This window comes from Sturnira hondurensis, unplaced genomic scaffold (genome assembly GCF_014824575.4).
Source record: "Sturnira hondurensis isolate 20B ecotype Veracruz unplaced genomic scaffold, ASM1482457v3 Scaffold0018493, whole genome shotgun sequence".
Taxonomy (NCBI): Eukaryota; Metazoa; Chordata; class Mammalia; order Chiroptera; family Phyllostomidae; genus Sturnira; species Sturnira hondurensis.
The window spans coordinates 473583-492268 of record NW_028091124.1 but is presented as its reverse complement, the minus strand read 5'-3'; the positions used below and the strand labels follow the sequence as shown (position 1 = coordinate 492268).

The 18686-nt window shown below is 55.8% G+C and overlaps 1 protein-coding gene across 1 annotated transcript in view; it reads left to right on the top strand.

Annotated features, from left to right (window-relative positions):
- SNED1 (sushi, nidogen and EGF like domains 1) overlaps positions 1-18686 on the top strand; it is a 56177-nt gene that overhangs the window by 18300 nt on the left and 19191 nt on the right. The window contains 18 exon segments of the mRNA XM_037069285.1: positions 2338-2463; positions 2815-2919; positions 3178-3288; positions 4059-4175; positions 5313-5429; positions 5603-5719; positions 5877-5990; positions 6257-6430; positions 11779-11892; positions 12190-12206; positions 12481-12515; positions 12517-12575; positions 12936-13049; positions 13959-14072; positions 14480-14773; positions 15636-15819; positions 17290-17402; positions 18203-18484. Coding sequence (XP_036925180.1) covers positions 2338-2463; positions 2815-2919; positions 3178-3288; positions 4059-4175; positions 5313-5429; positions 5603-5719; positions 5877-5990; positions 6257-6430; positions 11779-11892; positions 12190-12206; positions 12481-12515; positions 12517-12575; positions 12936-13049; positions 13959-14072; positions 14480-14773; positions 15636-15819; positions 17290-17402; positions 18203-18484 — 2307 coding nt within the window.

The following is an 18686-nucleotide window of genomic DNA, read 5'->3' as shown; positions in this document are numbered from 1 at the left end:
TGCAAATAAGATATTTAATCGCCTATGATGAATTGTTCTACGTACCCAAGAGTGCTGCGGGAGGAAGACACAGGAGAAGCAGGAGGTAAAAGAGAAACTTCTAGGGATGAAAAATATAATATCTGAATGTAAAACCACACTGGTAAGAAAAAGAAGATAAAAAACAAGGATAGTAAAATGACAGCAAACTCACAATTATTAACAACCACACCTAAAGCAAAAGCAAACTAAGGAAACAACTAGAACAGGTACAGAACCAGAGAAATGGAGATCACAGGAAGGTTAGCAACAGGGGAGTGGGAGGAGGAGAAGGGGAAAAGGTACAGAGAACAAGTAGCATAGATGGTAAGTAGACAATAGATAGGGGGGAGGGCAAGAATAGTGTGGGAAATGGAGAAGCCAAAGGACTTAAGACACATGGACATGAACTAAAGGGGGGAATGTGGGGGGGAGAGGGTGTGCAGGGTGGAGAGAAATGAAGGGGGGAATGGGACAACTGTAATAGCATCAATAAAACATATTTAAAAAAATAAAATAAATAAAACCACACTGGACTGTTGACAGCAGACTAGACTCTGCAGAGGAGACATCAGTGAACTTGAAGGCAGAAGCAGAAACCAGTCGACATGCAGCACAGAGCGAGACTGAAACCAGCTCTTCCGCACCGTAGACGTGCACGAGCCCCGGGTGGAGGGAGGTGCTGATGCCCAGCAAGTACACGAGGAAGCATTTGCTACACTTAATGAAAACGAAAACATATCCAAGGAAAGCATGAAGAAAACCACAGGAAGCCACATCACAGTGAACTTGCTGAAAATTTCAAAAGCAGCCGGAGCAAAAAGACAGAACCCACATGGAGAAATGGGGTGGTGGCAGCCAACCTATCCAAGGCCAACGACGGTGGGGCAGCGCCCCTCACTTACGGAAAGGAAAACACTGTCAAACTGCTTTCAGAAATGAAGGTGAATAAAGACGTTTGGACAGAAGAGAACTGAGCGAATTCCTCACCTGCATGTCTGCAGTACAAGAGATGTTAAAGGAAACTCTCTAGACAGAAGAAAGTGGCACCAGATGAGAATCTGGATCCACACCAAGGAACGAAGAGTTCTAGAAATGACTTTTTTGTTATCTTTTAGTCTCTTTAAAGGTGACTTTAAAACAAAATAATGATAAATTTCGGACTCTATAATATATACAGAAGTAAGTTATATGACACCAGTAGCTTGAAGCGGAGTGTGCCAGCTTCTTCTGCAAAGAGCTGGATGTGAATAGTTTTGGCTTTCTGGCCACGTGGTCACAGCCACTCAGCACCACCCAGCAGCCAGCCACAGACAGAACATCAGCATATGGGCACAGCAGAGGCCCACAAAACTTCATGTTCAAAATCAGCATCGGGCAGGATTTGCTCTGTGGGCCACCGTTCACCAGCCTCTGGGTAAAGGCAGCACAACATTGCCAGGTCCTCCATTATGTATGGGGGCATCTGTGACCCTGAAGAGAGGAAACAGGGACGTCTTGGGGGTGACAGAATGTGCTGATCCTGACCATGGCAGGGGCCACATAAATCTACACGTTAAAATTCATGGAAGTGTACTGCGAACAAAAGCCAATTTTACTGTGTATTAATTTAACAGATAAATTCTGAAACGTGAAGAAATGAACACCCAAGAAACGAAGAGGGAAGCTGGCCTGGCTTCCCTGGAACAAGGAGAACTGCGGGGGATGAAGAGAGACCTTTCCTAGTGACAAAGGGAGAGATTCACCAAGAGGCTGCAATGATTCTAAATACACTATTGACATGAATCAGGATACGCAGGGCGAAAGCCAGCAGAGGCACAGGAGAAACAGACAGTTGTCGGTGCAGAGTGCACAGTGGGCACACGTGGACAGCAGTGGGCAGGGGCAGGCCCTCCTGGCCCAGTCAGCCAGTCTGGTCAGGCCGTCATGCACATACTGGTTCTCTTCAAGGGCCCAGGGAGCTCTCACCGTGACGGGCCATCCTGCCACCATGAAATAAGGCTCAATAAATTGAAAAAGATTGTGTTATCTGACCATAGTGAGATTAAACTAGAAACCAATGACTGAAAAGCACATAGAAAATCCCAGTATTTAACTAACAGACATGCTTGACCAGAAGCATCTGGAGGCCTCCAGCCTTGCCTCCTTCTCACCCTTGCCTCTCATTCTGCTCCCAAGAGGGGCTCGTGGAGGAGGGGCAGCTGGAAGGCAGCTTCCAGGAAACAGGCCTCAGGCCCAAACTCCACTTGGCACTGAGAACAGAGGCTAAACCACCGACATATGCGAGTATTGCTCTGGTGACCACTGTCTTTCTTACAGGAAGCCCCCCAATGCCCGACACCTGCCTCTCAGCCCCTTGCCAGAATGGGGGCACCTGTGTGGATGCAGACCAGGGCCACGTGTGCGAGTGCCCCGGAGGCTTCATGGGCCCCGACTGCAGGGACAGTGCGTGTGGCGGGGCTGCGGGGCTGCGGGGCTGCGGGGCTGCGGGGCTGCAGGGCTGCAGTCAGGCTAGGGCCTCCCATGGGTGTGTGTGCAAACCCCATGACAGAGGGTGTGTGCAAGGAAAGGTGTGTTAGTTGAATACAGCAGCTCTTATGGGAAGGTTCCCAGGAGCAGGGGAGGGGGAGGGGGAGGGGGAGGGGAGGGGGAGGGCCCCACCCCCTCCACCCTCTCACCCCACCCTCCAGCACNGGGCGGGGGGGCGGGGGGGGGGGGAGGGCCCCACCCCCTCCACCCTCTCACCCCACCCTCCAGCACTCCTACATTGGAGGCCCCTCCCTCTCTCTGTGGCAGGGACCCCTGATGACTGTGAGTGCCGAAATGGTGGCAGATGCCCAGGGGCCAACAACACCTCTTGCCAGTGCCCCCCAGGCTTCTTTGGGCCCTTCTGTGAATTTGGTAGGTGCTCAGAGCTGGGGCAGGGGACACCTTGCCTGTCTCTGGCTGTCCTCCAGAGAGGGCCTGGACCCGGACCCACAGGTGCAGTCCTCAACCAGTGGTTCTGTGACCCCCACCCCCACACAGGAGGGAGCTGGCAACAAAAAGGCCTCACCCCGGTCTCCCTGGTGGGGTCATAGGGTCTTGCACAGTCCCGCCCTTGGCAAGGACACAAGGTCCCAGGAAAACCTGAGACAGGGCTTCATCCTTCCCCTGCAGAGGTCACAGCCACACCCTGCAACATGAACAGCCAGTGCCCCGACGGCTACTGCATGGAGTATGGTGGGAGCTACCTGTGCGTCTGCCACACGGACCACAACATCAGCCACTGTGAGAGGGGTGGGAGCAGGGATGAACCTGTGGGCTGGGAAGCAACCCAGAAACCTGAGGGTTGGTGTCGGGAGGAAAGTGGTGGGCTCTCCACTGAGCACTAGAGGACCTGCAGTGGGTGTCCTCCCTCCCGGTCCTCCGTCACGTGGACTGGTCTCTGCCCACCTTCCTGCAGCAGGCTGGCAATGGGAAGGACACCTGGCGGCCACACAGCATCCCCCCAAGCCCCTAGCTTAGCCGTGAACATAGGTGATGCACGCGTAATGCAGCATGTGGTTACCCCACTCGCCACTAGGGACCTTCAGCGGGCAGCTATCCACAGTGTGTGACTGCGTGCGATGATGATGGTGGTGAACCACAGCCCCACCCCAGCTCCAAGAAGAGAGAGGCTGGATTCTGGAATAATTAGGAATAAAAAAAATTCTAGGGAGGAGTCTTAGAGCCCAGCAGGAGGAATCAAGACCCAGCAGTGTATTTTTTAAAATATTTTTTATATTTATTTATCTTTAGAGGGGAAGGGAAGAATGAGAGGAACATCAATGTATGGTTGCCTCTCGTGAGTCCCCTGCTGGGAACTGGCCTGCAACCCAGGCATGTGCCCTGAGTGGGAATCGAACCGCGATCATGTGGTTCGCAGGCCCGCGCTCAATCCACTGAGCTACACCAGCCAGGGCCCAGCAGTGTATTTTAAGAGGTGAAGGTTCCAGGCAGGGTGTCAGGGTGGCCTTCCCTATTGACATGGGCTCCAGGGCCGCCCTCTGACCCCACAGCGCTGCCGTCACCCTGCGACTCGGACCCCTGCTTCAACGGAGGCTCCTGCGAGGCCCACGAGGACTCCTACACCTGCGAGTGCCCACGCGGGTTCCAGGGCAGGCACTGTGAGAAAGGTGGGGCGTCGGAACCTTGTAGGGCGTCAGAAAGGTGGGGCGACAGAGCCGGGCAGCACCCCCCCACCCCGTGGGCCTGCACCTCCCCTCCTCAGTCTGATCAGGACGTGCCCTCAAAATACACCTCATTTCCTGCTCAGCATTTTTCCAAGTAGATTTTAGAATCATTGATTTGAAAAAAATTCCTTGGGACTTTGTTAAATCTAATTCAACTTAGAGAACATCGACAACATTTAGCCACTTGAAAGTGTAACTATTCTTCCCCTAGCGCCTTCCAGGTGTTCTTGTTCTCACCAGTGCCCCTGGACTGTCCCTTTCAGGCCCTCAGAACCCCTCATTCAGAGCCTGGAGCGCCGTCCTCCTGGGGCACAGGCAACTGAGCCACCAATGTCCCCTGCAGCCCTCCTGCTCCCTTGCTTGTGGAGAACCCACCCGAGACCTGGTTGCATTTACCTGGAACCTTCTGCTCTCACAGTGGCCCGGGGGACAGGTCCCCGATACCCTGACCCACGGAACCCCCACTGCTCCCCCTGTAGCAGGCGGAGGCCTCACCACTTGGTCCTTCACCCTGACAGAGGCGTCCCACAGACATACAGGGGCTGCTCTCAGGACGGTGTGGCTGGAACGTGGACAGGAAGCCTGTGAAGCACTGCATCGGGGTGGGATGGGGAGATATAAGGGCTGCACATGGTGGGCAGGCCCCCTCCTGCCGCGCCATGCCCCGTGAACATCCAGGAGGCCAAGGGGCTGTCCCTGGGCATGACTTAAGGTGCAGACAGATGTGTCCACCACTGGCACCTGGGAGGATGTGCACAAGCCCTGGGAATGAGCTCCTGCTGCTGGGGCACTGAGGCAGGAGGCCGCCGGGGCCGAGATGTCCTACAGGCAGGACAGGGCAGCATTCGCTGCGCTGTGGAGTGGCTTCCCACCAGAAGGGCCCGTGGTCCCAGGGCCTTGGGCAGAGGAGAGAGGTTGGGCAGACAGAGGCTCCCAAAGTGAAGTGAGGGTCTCCAGATGGGCTTGGCCCTCGATGGTCCCAGGCCTGCAGGGCCCATGCATGCCCAGGGACTGGGAAGACATGCGGGGTACCGTGGGCACAGGTCACCCACCTCCAAGTCTCTCTCTGCCCCTCCACAGCCCGGCCACGCCTGTGCAGCTCAGGGCCCTGCCGGAATGGGGGCACATGCAAGGAGGCAGGCGGCGAGTACCAGTGCAGCTGCCCATACCACTTCACCGGGAGGCACTGTGAGATTGGTGCGGCCCCAGGCTAGGAATGGGGTGGGGGCGGGGGACCCTGGCCTGCTGCAGCGTCTGCTCGTCAGGAGTGTCCCTGCGAAGGCTCCCGGCTCTGGGATGTCCAGGACCAGGGGAGGGGCAGCGGTGGTGTGCACGTGACACCTGATCTTAGCAGTGCCTTCTGCTCCCAGGGAAGCCAGACTCGTGTGCCTCAGGCCCCTGTCACAATGGTGGCACCTGCTTCCACTACATCGGCAAGTACAAGTGTGACTGTCCTCCAGGCTTCTCCGGGCGGCACTGCGAGCTAGGTATGGTGAACACAGCCCAGCTGGAGACCAAACCAGACCCCAGCAAGGCTGGCCCAGGCAGGAGTAGGGGAGGAGCAGCACAGGCGGGGTACCCCGTGCAGCCTAGAGGCCAGTGTGCAGGACACTGATGGGTGATAGTGACCCCGTGACCTTGCAGCCCCCTCCCCCTGCTTCCGGAACCCCTGTGTAAACGGGGGCACCTGCGAGGACCTGGGCACAGATTTCTCCTGTCACTGCCGAGCAGGGTACACTGGACGCCGGTGCCAGGCAGGTGAGAAGGCAGGGGGGCCATCGGGGGGACACAAGAGTTCTTCCTAACCCTGGGAGAACAGAGGACAGTGGGAAGGGAGTGCAGGGGATGGAGGGGAAGAAGGGAAGCTCTGGGAAGCCCATGCTGGAGGTCAAGGCACCTTCGCCATGGGATGGGCAGCATGAGGAGCAGGGGTCCCGGGCCCTATGGCCTAGTGGGCAGAGGGCAGAGTTGTGGGGCTGGCTGGCGGTGTCCTGTGGTGCAGACAGATGGCTGTGTTCTTGCAGAGGTGGACTGCGGCCCCCCTGAGGAGGTGAAGCATGCCACTCTACGCTTCAACAGCACACTGCTGGGCTCCGTGGCACTGTACTCATGTGACCAAGGCTACAGCCTGAGCACCCCCAGCTCCGTCCGGATCTGCCAGCTGCAGGGCGTCTGGAGCGAGCCTCCCCAGTGCCATGGTGATCTCTGGGCCCTTGCAGGCGGGCAAGTGGGCGGGCACTACGGTGAGGGCCACACCTGAGGTGGAGGAGCCCGCGGGTGCAGTTCTGACCCTGGCCCTGCCCCTGCTTCCTTTGTTCTGGAGAAGTGAGGCTATGACCCGTGGTGATGGTGGGGATGGCCAGCATTAGCTCTGCTCTGGACCTTTCACTAAGGGCTCCCCGTCCTCCGAGCAGCAGACTCTGAAGACCAGGAAGATAAGGCCAGGAGGGAAGGGCCCAAGGTCGGAGCTCAGGCCGCGCCTCCTGCTCCAAGCCCTTCCAAGAGAGATCCCTCAAGCATAAGGACACAGCATGACAAAGTACAGGGGAGTCAGGTGACGACCCATCAAAATATGGTGGGTGCAGCTACGTTACCCTCAGACAAAATAGACTGTAGACAGGAAGCATCGTTATGGATGGGGAGGGTTTCTTTCCAGTTCACCAAGAAGATACAACTGTTATAAACATTCAAACATCAGATACAAGTCTCAAAATATACAAGGCAAAAATGAACAGACCGAAGGAAGAAACTGACAGGTTCACCATAATATGGGGGAAGTTTGGATCTCCTCTCAGTTCAGGTTAAGGAGCAAAAACCAATCAATCAATCAATCAATCAGCAAAAAGAAGATTTGAAAAATATCATTAACAATTTGAACTAATTCATTCTCCAAACAAAAAAGTTAATTTTTGTAGAACAAGGAGATAAATGTTTAATTCTCTATGTTTAGACATTTTTAAAGATACTGAAATAGTTCATATATCAAAGAAGAAATCACATGGCCAGTGAACATATTGTTTAAATGAGTAATAATGATCACTTTCTATGTCGAAACATGTGATGCAGCAAAAGCCATGCTTTGTGGGAAACTGAGAGCCTTAAACGCGCACATCAGAAGAGTCCAAACTGAAGACTCACTGTCTGACCCCAGCAGTCAGGGGACAGCACGTGACACCGAGGAAGGAGGCGCCGCAAGCAAGAGCCACAACTAATGAAATGAGTCAGAGCCACGACGGACGAGATACGCAGCACTGGCCTTGGTTCTCTGACGAGCTCACTAAAGGGGGCGAATCTCTATCCAGACTGACCAGGAAAAAAAGAGCACGAATTTAAATCTTTATCTGTGCCGCAGGTGATAGCCAGAGATACACCGGAGAGTAAAAAAGGTAAGGGAGTACTACTGACCAGTCTATACAAACAAATCTGAAGCCTTAGAAAAAATGGATATTACACACACAGAAAAATATAGCTTGCCAAAAATGACTCCAGGAAGTATAGAAAATCTACATAATTCTATAACTAAAGAAATTGAAGCATTTTCCCACAAAGAAACACCAGGCCCAAACAGGAAAATCCTACCACACAGCCAAGAACAGACCATTGAGCATTAGACGGCCTTCTCCAGAGAGGAGGACACAAAGACCACAGACCAGCCCCTTCCAGGAGGCCAGCGAAGTCCTGAACCAACACCAGGTAGGGACAGTTGGAGGGAGTAAAATTACGGGTCCATAAAACATACGAACAGAAATGCAGAAATTCAACCGTCTACCAAGACTAGCTACACCACTATCAAGTGGGCGTGCTGAAAGAATAGTTTGATACTAAAAAAATCTGCTACATTAACCAACTGAAGAAGAAAAATTGTAAGAATCTCAACAAATGCACAATAAGCACTTGACAAAATTCATGCCCATTCATGAAATAAAGTCTTACCAAGCAAGGATAAAAATGTACCTCCTTATCCAAATAAAAATAAAAGGATGCATACACACAACCCTCTAGGGCCAAATGGTGGTTAAAAATGCTTTACTGAAGGGAAAACTTAGGAGAGAGAAGGGCCGAGCCCATGTGATCCCCAGACGCTTGCTACCCTACAGAGAAGTACACTTTGGCCAGGCAGAGCTAGAATGGCCACACCCTGTGAGCAGGACAGTGACGCTCTGCAGGCTTAAACAGGGAACAGTTCAGGCCACATCCAGAGAGCTGTGGAACAGAGCTGCCTGGTCCTTGTTATACAAGAAGTTCATCTGGGATTCAAATGCAGTTCTTCTGTAATGCTGAGGTACAACGGGAAGGAGATTAGCATCTGAGGTAACTTACTTATGCCTCTTCTCAAACCCAGAATAAACATGACCCTAAATAGAGAAACATGCCCCTTAAAATGGGAGCCCATTATTACTAGGTCTAACCAGTATTGTACTGGAAGTACCAGCCAATGCAGTGAAGTAAGAAAAAGATATTAACGCCAAAAGTGCTAAAGGAGGAGGCAAAAATAGCAGTGCTCGCAGCTGGTACGGTTGTCTTTTAATCCACAGGCAAACTGCTGAAAATGATAGGCAATGTAGCGTGTCTAGTGGATATAAGTTACAACAAAACTAATTGCATTTTTATATATCAGCAACATTTAGAGAATTTAATGATAAAAATACATATACAGAGAAGAATCAATGAAACCATAATCTGGTTCCTTGTAAAGTCAGTGAACTAGATAAACCTCTAGTAAGACCAACCAATAGTCCTGGCTGGTGTAGCTCAGTGGATTGAGCGCGGGCCTGTGAACCAGATGATCGCGGTTCGATTCCCAGTCAGGGCACATGCCTGGGTTGCAGGCCAGTTCCCAGCAGGGGTTACATGGGAGGCAGCCATAGATTGATATTCTCTCCCTCTCTCCTTCCCTTCCCCTCTAAAGATAAATAAATAAAATATTTTTTAAAAGACCAACCAATAAAAAAAGGAAAATGGGCAATATCAGAATGACAGAAGAGACATCACTAAAGATCCTACCAATGTTTAAAGCACTGTGACTTTAGGGCAAGATATCTGACAACCTAGAAGCAATGGATGGATAAGGTGTTCAAGGACAAGACACAAATTACCAGAACTGGCAGGGGAAGAAATAGAAACTGTCAGTATCCCTTATTCATATTTATAATTTACAAATTTATTTAATTTGTGATAAAAACCTTCCTGCAGAGAAAGTGGAGGGGTCAGACTTTTAGAACACGCGTGGGTTTCATCGAGCATTTGAGGGACCCCACACTGTGGGAGCCTCCAGAAAACGCAGGAGGAAGGAGCGTCTGTCTGCTCACTTTAGGCCAAAACTGACCTTATAGAAGATGACGTCACAGAGCAGAACACATTCCTTATGACATAAATGCAAAAGCCCTAGCAAAACATTACTAAATGGAACCCAGTACTACGTGAAAGAAGATGACACATCGGGCCCCGGTTTGACATGTGAATACCAATCAGTGTAATGCATCGTCTTCGGAGAGGACAGAGAAAACCATACAATCACCTCAGCAGATGCAGAAAAATCATGTGACTGAATTCAACTATTATTAAAGATTCTTAATAAACTCAGAGTAGAAGAGAATTCCTTCACCCTGATAAATGGCACCCCAGAGCTGACAAAACAGTTAATGGCGAAAGGCTTTCTGCCGTCATCAGCAGTGAGGTTGAAGGGCCCACCTCACCACTGCTGCCAACATGATCCTGGACCACAGACAAGAAGGGGAAATAAACGGTGTATCTGCTAAAGGGAAGGAGCAAGGAGGACACAACCATTAACACAGCAAACCCTAAGGAGACTCTACAAAAGAAGCCCTGGAACTAATACATGAATTCAACTAGATCACAGCATACAGTCAATACACAGAACCAATTATATTTTCAGATTCTAGCCGTGAACTCTTGGGAAAGGAAATGAAACAAAATTATATTACAGTATCAAACACATGAAAAACTTCTACGTGTGAAATTCATTATGGACGTACATGTGAAACTATATCTCTAAAAAGCATGAGAAAATCTTCGGGATGTCTGGAATAAAATGGTCACACACTCGGGAAAATGTTACACTGGTTTCCCACTTATTACCATGCACAACAACTAATTCCCTTGGGAATTAAGGTTTTAAATGCTTTTTTAACCATATATTTTTGTGTGGAAAGTATAGGTAAGTAATTTTTTGGCCTTGGGGTAAGGAAAGAGTCCTTAAGCAAGAAAAAAGAAGCATTAACTATAAAAGAAAAAATGGACAAATTGCTGTGTAAAAATTAGGAACTTAAATTCATCAACCTTAAAGAAGAAAGTGAAGTATAAGCTATAAAGCACTTTCAAGAATATATAGAGAACACTATGAATCAATGAGAAACAATGGACCCAACAGGAAATTCTGCAAAACACATGAACAAGCATTTCATGGGAGAGGGGTGCAGAAAGCCCCCAACTGTAGAAAATGCAGCAACCACCCAAGTGCAAAGCAAAAGCACCGATGTGCATGCAGTCGGCCAGACCTCCGGGTCAAGGAGGCCCGCGTGTTGTGAGGATGTGGACCCACAGGGCTGTGAGGAAGTGTGAACTGTTCAAGCACCCTGACCACCACGTGGTAATTTGCCCGCCAAGCTGACTGTTCATATGCACCGTGTCCCGGCAACTCTGCTCTCGGTGCACATCCACACCGGGAAGTAGGAAAGAAGACACACAGGAACATTTTGTTTGCAATAGCAGCAAGTCTAGAACCGACCAAATATGCACCAAACAAGGATCGATAAAGCGTGGTACACTCAGAATGCTATACAGCCTTGGAAGGGAGAGACCCACAGTGACAGGGAAATGTTAATGTAGTGTGGACAGAGGAGAGAGCATATACCACAACGTCCAAAGTTCATAAATAGCAAAAGCAAAGCTATATGCAGCATTGTTTAGGCAACTCATAAAACGTGAAGAGGCACAAAGAAACACAGTCACTCGAGTCACCCAAGGTGGGGACACGTGGCCCCACACAGGCACACGTGACCTTGGGAGGCTGTCAGCATCCTGGCACCCAGGCCGGGTGCAGGCCTGGGTGTCACGTCATTACCGTGTATTCACTTACATGTTAAGCATTCAAATTAATCTTTTCTAAAGTGAACATTTCGAATTCAGGAGCACAACTCCCAGTTTCAGAAAAACCGGGACAAACACTTTAAAGCAGAGGACACAACCCCATTTCACTGGTTTTGTCCATGACCGTTACATATTGAATTGGCAAGATTGGGTCCGTCCACCTGGAGCTGTGGGATTGAGTCCCCTCAACAGCATTATCCAGGGACAAGGCCCAGGACTGAGTCTCTGGTCTGCTCTGTGCACGTCCCTCCCATCATTGGTGCCCACCCCGGAGTCTGCTGTCCCCCAGTACCACAGGGACCTCACAGTCCACCCAGCTCCTGGGAACAAACCCGCCTGCGGCCATCCTAACTTGGCTTCATGTCACTGCCTCTAATAATGGCTTTATTCTCGGGTCTTTCCTGGTGCTTACAACCTGGGTGCGCCTCTCTCCCAGAAACTGACGAGTGCCAGTCCCAGCCGTGCCTGCATGGGGGCTCCTGCCAGGACCAAATCGCCGGGTACCTGTGCGTTTGCAGCCCAGGCCATGAAGGAGCCCGCTGTGAGTTGGGTAAGATGGCCTGGCCCTCACCACGAGGCAGCAGCTCCAGCAGACTGGCCATGGCGTGAGGCACAGCAGTGCCCTACTGTGGTCACCTGCCCCAGCCACTCCTCTCCCTGACTGGGCCTTCCCCACGCGCCCAGGCCCCTGCCAGCTCTCTCCGCCTACCCCTGGGGATTAGGAGTTCGGCAAATGCTGACTGACCTCTTCTGCTCTTACAGACTCTGGCCTGGGGGCAGGCAAGATGGGGCTTGCAGAGGTCAGGTCACAGTCCTAATGCCTGGTTGGTGTGCCAAACTGGTGGAGGGAGTGGACAGTGCCAGGTGCACTGTGGGGCAAGCCCTGTCCACCCCTGCGGCCTGTGCAGGGAAGGCCAGTCAGGGGCCGCAGGCTTCGAGGAAGGCTTCCGAGCCCCAGGGAAGGCCAGGCCTGGATGTCCAGTCAGGCCCTGCAGAGCCTGAGCAATGAAGTGTGGGAGTAGCTGGGGTGGGGGCTCTGTGGGGTTGGTAGTGGAGTAGGCAAGTGTGAGGCAGGGGCCTGACAGTCGTGTAAGCCTGTGTAAGCCCTTGTAGGGCCCTGTGTCCTGTCTCTGGGGAGACAGACACGTGCAAAAGCGGAGGCTCCTGCAGGACCTCCCCGGGCCTGTGGGTGCCAGAGCCCTGCAGGCTTCATGGGAGTCCACTGCGAGACAGGTCAGGGCCATGCATGGTGGGTCCCAGGCACCTGGGTGCTCACCTACACTTGTGACACCTCAGACACCCCAGGAAAACCTGTCTTCTACAAGTGCAGACCCTGGGCCTTCAGAGAGCACAGGGGAGAGGCAGCCCCCCTGGCCCTGCTGGACAGGTCCCCTGGGGGGCAGGACCCCACAGGTGAGGAGTGAGGGGCAGGCCAAGTGTCTGCCAAGGGTGAGGGAGACTTCACCCCACAGGGCCCACGCCGCCCCCGCCTGGCCTCTCTCTCCGCCGCCCCTTCCCTTCTTCCCGCTGTCCTCTCCTCCCTCCCCCAGACACCCCTTTGCCGCTTGGGCCCACTCTCTGGGTGTTCTCCAGAGGTGGACGCCTGCGACTCCAGCCCCTGCCAGCACGGAGGCCGGTGCGAGAACGGCGGCGGGGCCTACCTGTGCGTCTGCCCAGAGGGCTTCTTCGGCCACCACTGTGAGACAGGTGGGGGCAAAGCCTGGATGCCCTCCCCCTGCCACCCTACACAGCTGGGCTCCCTGCAGCCCCGGGGTCCAAGCAGCGGGGTCCAAGCAGCGCTGTCCCCACACCTGGAATCGCCTCCCCTCAGCCTGTGGCAGGGCCTCCTCCCTCCCAGGAGGCCCTGCCCTGACTGCCCCGGACCACTGATACGCACCACCCTCCCCCCACTCCCTGCCCTTGGGGCTGTCTCAGCCAAGCTGCTCCCACCTGTGGTCATGCCGCCCTCCTATAACAGGCAAGGCCTTTGGGGCAGGTACACCCCTAGCCCCTGCTGGGCCTGGCTGGCAGCACTCAGCTGTACAGGGTGGGTGGGGCTCCTAAGGACAAGGTCTGTGACCCAGGACTGCAGTGCACAGGAGCCTGCCTGGGGACAAGCACAGGCCTGTCTTTGTCCAGGCCTGGGGCAAGCAGGGGCCCCAGAGGACAGGGCAGCAGCTGTGACAGTGATCAGTGACTTGGTGTGTGTTTGCAAGTATTTCCCGGGGCTGGCCCAGGACCTCGGGTCCACTAGGGGCACCCACAGCTGCAGTGCAGGGGGAGGCCATGGAGGGATCAGCACTGTGTCCCCCCCACCCCAATTCACTGCCCACCAGGGCACCCTGGCTTGGGGCTGTGGCAGGATGACCTGTCTTGGAGTCCAAAGGCCATACCTGCCAGGCCTCTTGCGGGCCCTGCCCCCCATCCTGGAGTGTTCCCTCTCCCACTCCCGCCTCCTACATCTGTCTGACAGCACCACCGTGTCCACCCTCAAGCACACCCACACAGGAACCACCTGGCCCCCCAGGAGCAAGGCCCAGACCACAGCAGGGAGCAGGGCGGGGGGGGGGGGCCTGGCCACACCCCAAAGCTCACTGCTGCTTCCCTCTCCCGCAGTGAGTGATCCCTGCTTCTTCAGCCCCTGTGGGGGCCATGGCTACTGCCTGGCCAGCAACGGGTCCCACAGTTGTACCTGCAAAGTGGGCTACACGGGCAAGGACTGTGCCAAAGGTGAGGCACAAGGGTACCACCATGTGTGCTGGAGGCTCCCTTCTCCCCTTGGGGGCAGCAGATACCCCAGAGGACAGGCCAAGGGTCCAAGGATTACCCCACAAAGGGCAGAGCATCTAAACAGTTGCTTACCCAGGCTGTGCCCAAGAAGCAAGGAGGGACACATGAGCCCTGGGAGGTTTAAACAGTCACGCACGCACACGAGCCCCTCCCAGAGCAAGGGCCAGAGACCAAAATGAAGGAGTCCCCTGTGGTGTCAGGAGCGTGTTCCCACCAGTAGTGCCCACGTCTGCCCCAGGGTAGCCAGGCCCCAGAGTCACCAGCCTGGGTGCCACCTTGGGGGACCGGGGCTTCCATGGCCCACAGCTGACCACCCCCTTCCCTTGTTCTTGACCGAAACCCTGAAGAGCTCTTCCCACCAAGGGCCCTCAAGGTGGACCGAGTGGAGGAGAGTGGGGTCTCCATCTCCTGGCGCCCCCCTGAAGGCCAGGCCGCCAGGCAGGTGCTGGATGGGTACGCAGTCACCTACGCCTCCTCTGATGGCTCCTTCCGCCGCACTGACTTTGTGGACCAGAGCCGCTCCTCACACCAGCTGCGGGCCCTGGCGGCGGGCAGGGCCTACAACATCTCCATCTTCTCGGTCAAACGGAACACCAACAGGAACGACATCAGCAGGCCTGTGGCACTGCTCGCCCGCACGCGTGAGTCCGCCCAGGCACCGTGGGCCCCAGACGCAGGCCAGGCACAGAGGTGGGAGGGGAACAGGCTGGGGGAGGAAGGTGGGGTGCTCCAGGAGAAGGTGCCCAGGTGAGCCAGCCCACATGTGGCTGGGGGCAGGCCAGGTGTCGGGGGGCCACCCTGACACTGCTGCTGCGGAGGGGGCGGCGATGGGAGGCATGGGGAGCCAGTGGGACAGCAGGGAAGGCTGTCATGGGCGGGGCAGTTGGACATGACGGGGTGCCTAGGGATGGTGGACAGCACTGGGGAACGCAGCGCGGCTGGGGAAGGGGTGCTGGGGACTCAAAGGAGGAGAGGGCTCATGTGGAGCTTTAGGAAGAAGTACTTCTGAGGCTGCTCCACAAGGGGTCTGCCAGGAAGAGGCGCCTCCCCCCATCAGAATGGGGTCTCCACCAGGACACTAAGGTGGGGCAGGAGGAGCCACTGCCCACTGGACTAGGGCGCTGCGGCACCCATCCCAGTCCACTTGGTCTGGATATGGCCCAGGCCGAGCCCCTTCCCTGGGTTGTGGAGCATTCTCCTGGCCTCAGGCAACGGGCCCAGCACAGCCCAGAGAAAGACGGGGGAGAGCCAGGCTCAGCAGGTGATGGGAGGGACCTGCCCCGACCTACTGGCTCTGGTGGAGTTGGCTGACTCCAGCAGTCCCCCAGGCAGGGGCCTGAAGAGTGTCCACCTGACCAAGTCCCCACTGTGGCCAAACGATCCACGCAGCAGGGACTGGTGGGCTGCTGCCTTGTTCGGCACCTCTCTGACCCCCAGCACCTCCCTGAGCGTCCCCAGGAGTGAGGAGGTGCTGGCGAGGCTGAGCAACCCTCTGCCCCCCAGGACCCCGCCCTGTCGAGGGCCTTGAGGTCACCAACGTGACGGCCAGCACCATCTCCGTGCGGTGGGCTCTGCACAGGACCCGCCACGCCACCGTCAGCGGTGTCCGCGTGTCCATCCGCCATCCCGAGGCCCCAGAGGACCAGTCCACCGATGTGGACAGGAGTGTGGACACATTCACATTTGGGTGAGGGGCTGGCCAGTCTCCCTCTCTCCCCCCCAGCCCTCCTGTCTACCCAGCACCTGGCTGTCCACACTGAGCACGGCCACCCTCAGCCCCAGCTCTGCCTCCTCATGGGACTGCCAGATGGGGGTTTAAAGGCCCCAAAGAGCAGGGGTTCCCTGAAACATGGGGCGGTGTTCCTGCACAGAGCGAGGCAGGCTGGCCTCCTGGTGGCCAGCCCAGTCACACAGATGCCCTGAGAGGGAAAGAACAGGCAAGCGATGCATTTGAACCTTCAGCTAAGCACATAAACTTCTTGTCCCCAAGGTCATGATCAAGAATAATGAAAACTCAAATGAACTGCTGATCGAAACAACCCCTTTCATGACCCACATGGGTCTCAGGCGCAAGGCCCCTTGGGGTCAGGAGCACGACGGAGCCCTGGGTTGTTCCGACCCTGCGTGGGCAGGCAGTACTGGACAAGAGAGTGAGGAAGGGGGCTAGCTGCCAGTGTCCGGGGAGGGAAGGCCCCGGCCACACAGTGCCCTGGGTTCCGGGGCCTGCAGAGCAAACACAGCTGTGGCAGAGGAGACTCCCATCCAGTGACCGCCTCTGACGACGGACGTCCAGATGGGCTCAGCAGGACAGTGCAGCAGCGTGCAGCCCGAGCAGGTGGGGGGCCAAGGTCCCAGGAGGAGAGTGTGGAGTGCAGGTGCCGTGCACGCGGGGCTCTGGCCCTGTGCATCCTTTGGCCTACACGCACCCCCGAACGTCTCTAATCCGCAGACTCGTCAAGACCAGTCTTTTCCAGCCATGTTTGTTGTCTCTAACCAGTCGTCTGTGCTGGAGATGGGACTCTGGTCCCCTTAAGTGTTGCTGTGACTTTTCTTGATCCGCATCCTGCCCACTTTCAAAGACTGAAATGACTGTGCTGGGGTCCCCAAGACGACCCCTGGCTCGCTGGGAGATCTCCCAGGATGCAACCGAGGCCACATGCACAGCCGACCCATGACAGAGAAATGTCACTGCACATGGGAGGGAAGAGGCCCACATGGAGAATTAGGGGTGTGGAGTGAGTTCCCAGAGCCCCCTGCCCCCTATGGAGCCAGCAGCTGTGATGACACATGTGAGGGGCCCACGGGAGTCACGGTACCCAGGGTTGTGGGGCTGGCCCCGGGTGCCCTCTGCCTGGGGAGCCTCTAGGCTCCAGGAGGAGGTGTGAACCACCCTTTGCAGAAACATTAGGGGCAGTGAGGCCTCCTGGGAATTCTAGCCACGGGCCCTTTTGCTATCTGCACACAAGCCTGCACCGGACAACAGCTTCCCACCAAGGAGTACCCAGGTCTCAGGCCACAAACCTGCCCTCACAGAGGCCACCAGGGCCATCAGCAGTGGGGCCACCCACAGCCCCAGTCACCCCTGCTGTGGAGGAGCCGCAGTCCAGGGCAGAGCTGGACACGAAGCCCAAAACCGTCCTGTCCTCTCTCTCTGCAGGGCTCTGCTGCCCGGAAGTAGGTACACCATCCGGGTGACAACCCTCAGCGGACTTGGGGGGCAGGAGCACCGCACTGAGAGCCTGGCCTCCACCCCACTGAGTGTGTGGACCCGTGAGTACACAGTGTGGCCGCACACGCGAGCAGGGCCCTCAGGGGCTCTCCACCCCACCCCCCGCCCCGTCCTCCCCAGAGGCCAGGACACCAGAGCCTCAGCCCTGGCTGTGCATGCCCCACGTGGTGGCGTGCCCAGAGCTCTGGTCCCCTCCTGTGGGGATGACCTTCACACCCAATGGCTCTTGAGCTTCTCACAAACGGGGTCACTGAGAGAAGGGGCAGTTGGCAAGGATGCCATGCTTTCCACTCTGCAGAGCTCCGTGATGTCTCATGGGGAGCAGACCGGCCCTCACTGCCCCTTCCTCCCCAGTTCATGGGTCGGACAGGCACCATGCTGTCAATGGTGAACATGCAAACCAGGTGGGGGGCAGGGACGAGTGTCTTGGTGAGAGGGAAGGTGTGAGCAGGGCCTGGCCAGATGGGGCAGGGAGTCAGCCCAGGCTTAAGCCCTCACTTGGCCCCTGCGTGCTGGGGCCTGCTCCCCTTACTGTGTCCCAGGGGGAGGGGTGTGGGGCCAGGCCCACGCACGTTAGAAGTTTCACACGGGGGGGATGCTGATGGCGAGAAGACTCAGGGCCTTGCTGGGTGCTGGTGGGCGGCACTGTGGGGGTGACTCTCAGGGCAGGAGGGGGTACAACAGGCACCCCCCAATCCTTCAGGACCACAGCAACATCTATAGTAACTAAATCTGGCTTCAAATGAGGTTCTGGCGGTCTGTGTCAGATCTGTAAACTGTCCTGAGTGCGCAACCCCACCATCCCCTTCACCCCGCCCGCCCCCCTCTGTGCCTCTTCTAGGGCCCCTGCCGCCGGCAAACCTGACCGCCGCCCGAGTCACAGCCACCTCTGCCCACGTGGTCTGGGACGCCCCTGCTCTGGGCACTTCCCTGGAGGCGTACGTCATCAACGTGACCACCAGCCAGAGCACCAAGAGCCGCTACATCCCCAATGGGAGGCTGGTCTCCTACACGGTGCGGGACCTGCTGCCCGGGAGGCGGCACCAGCTCTCGGTGACAGCCGTGCAGGGCACTGAGGGCAGCGAGCTGCACAGCGAGCCTGCACACCTTTATATCATCACCTGTGAGTGCAGGGCTGCAGGCCCAGGGTGGCCGTGTGGGCCACCTGTTCCCCAAGACCCTTACCTGGCATGACCACACTGTCCAAGGGATGTCAGACAAGCGGCCTAGAACAGGACTGTGTCACCACGGGAGAGCCCGTGAGTGAGAAGCAGTGGGTCACACAGTTGGTGCTGTGCCAGCACAACAGGACTTGGAAAAGGAGC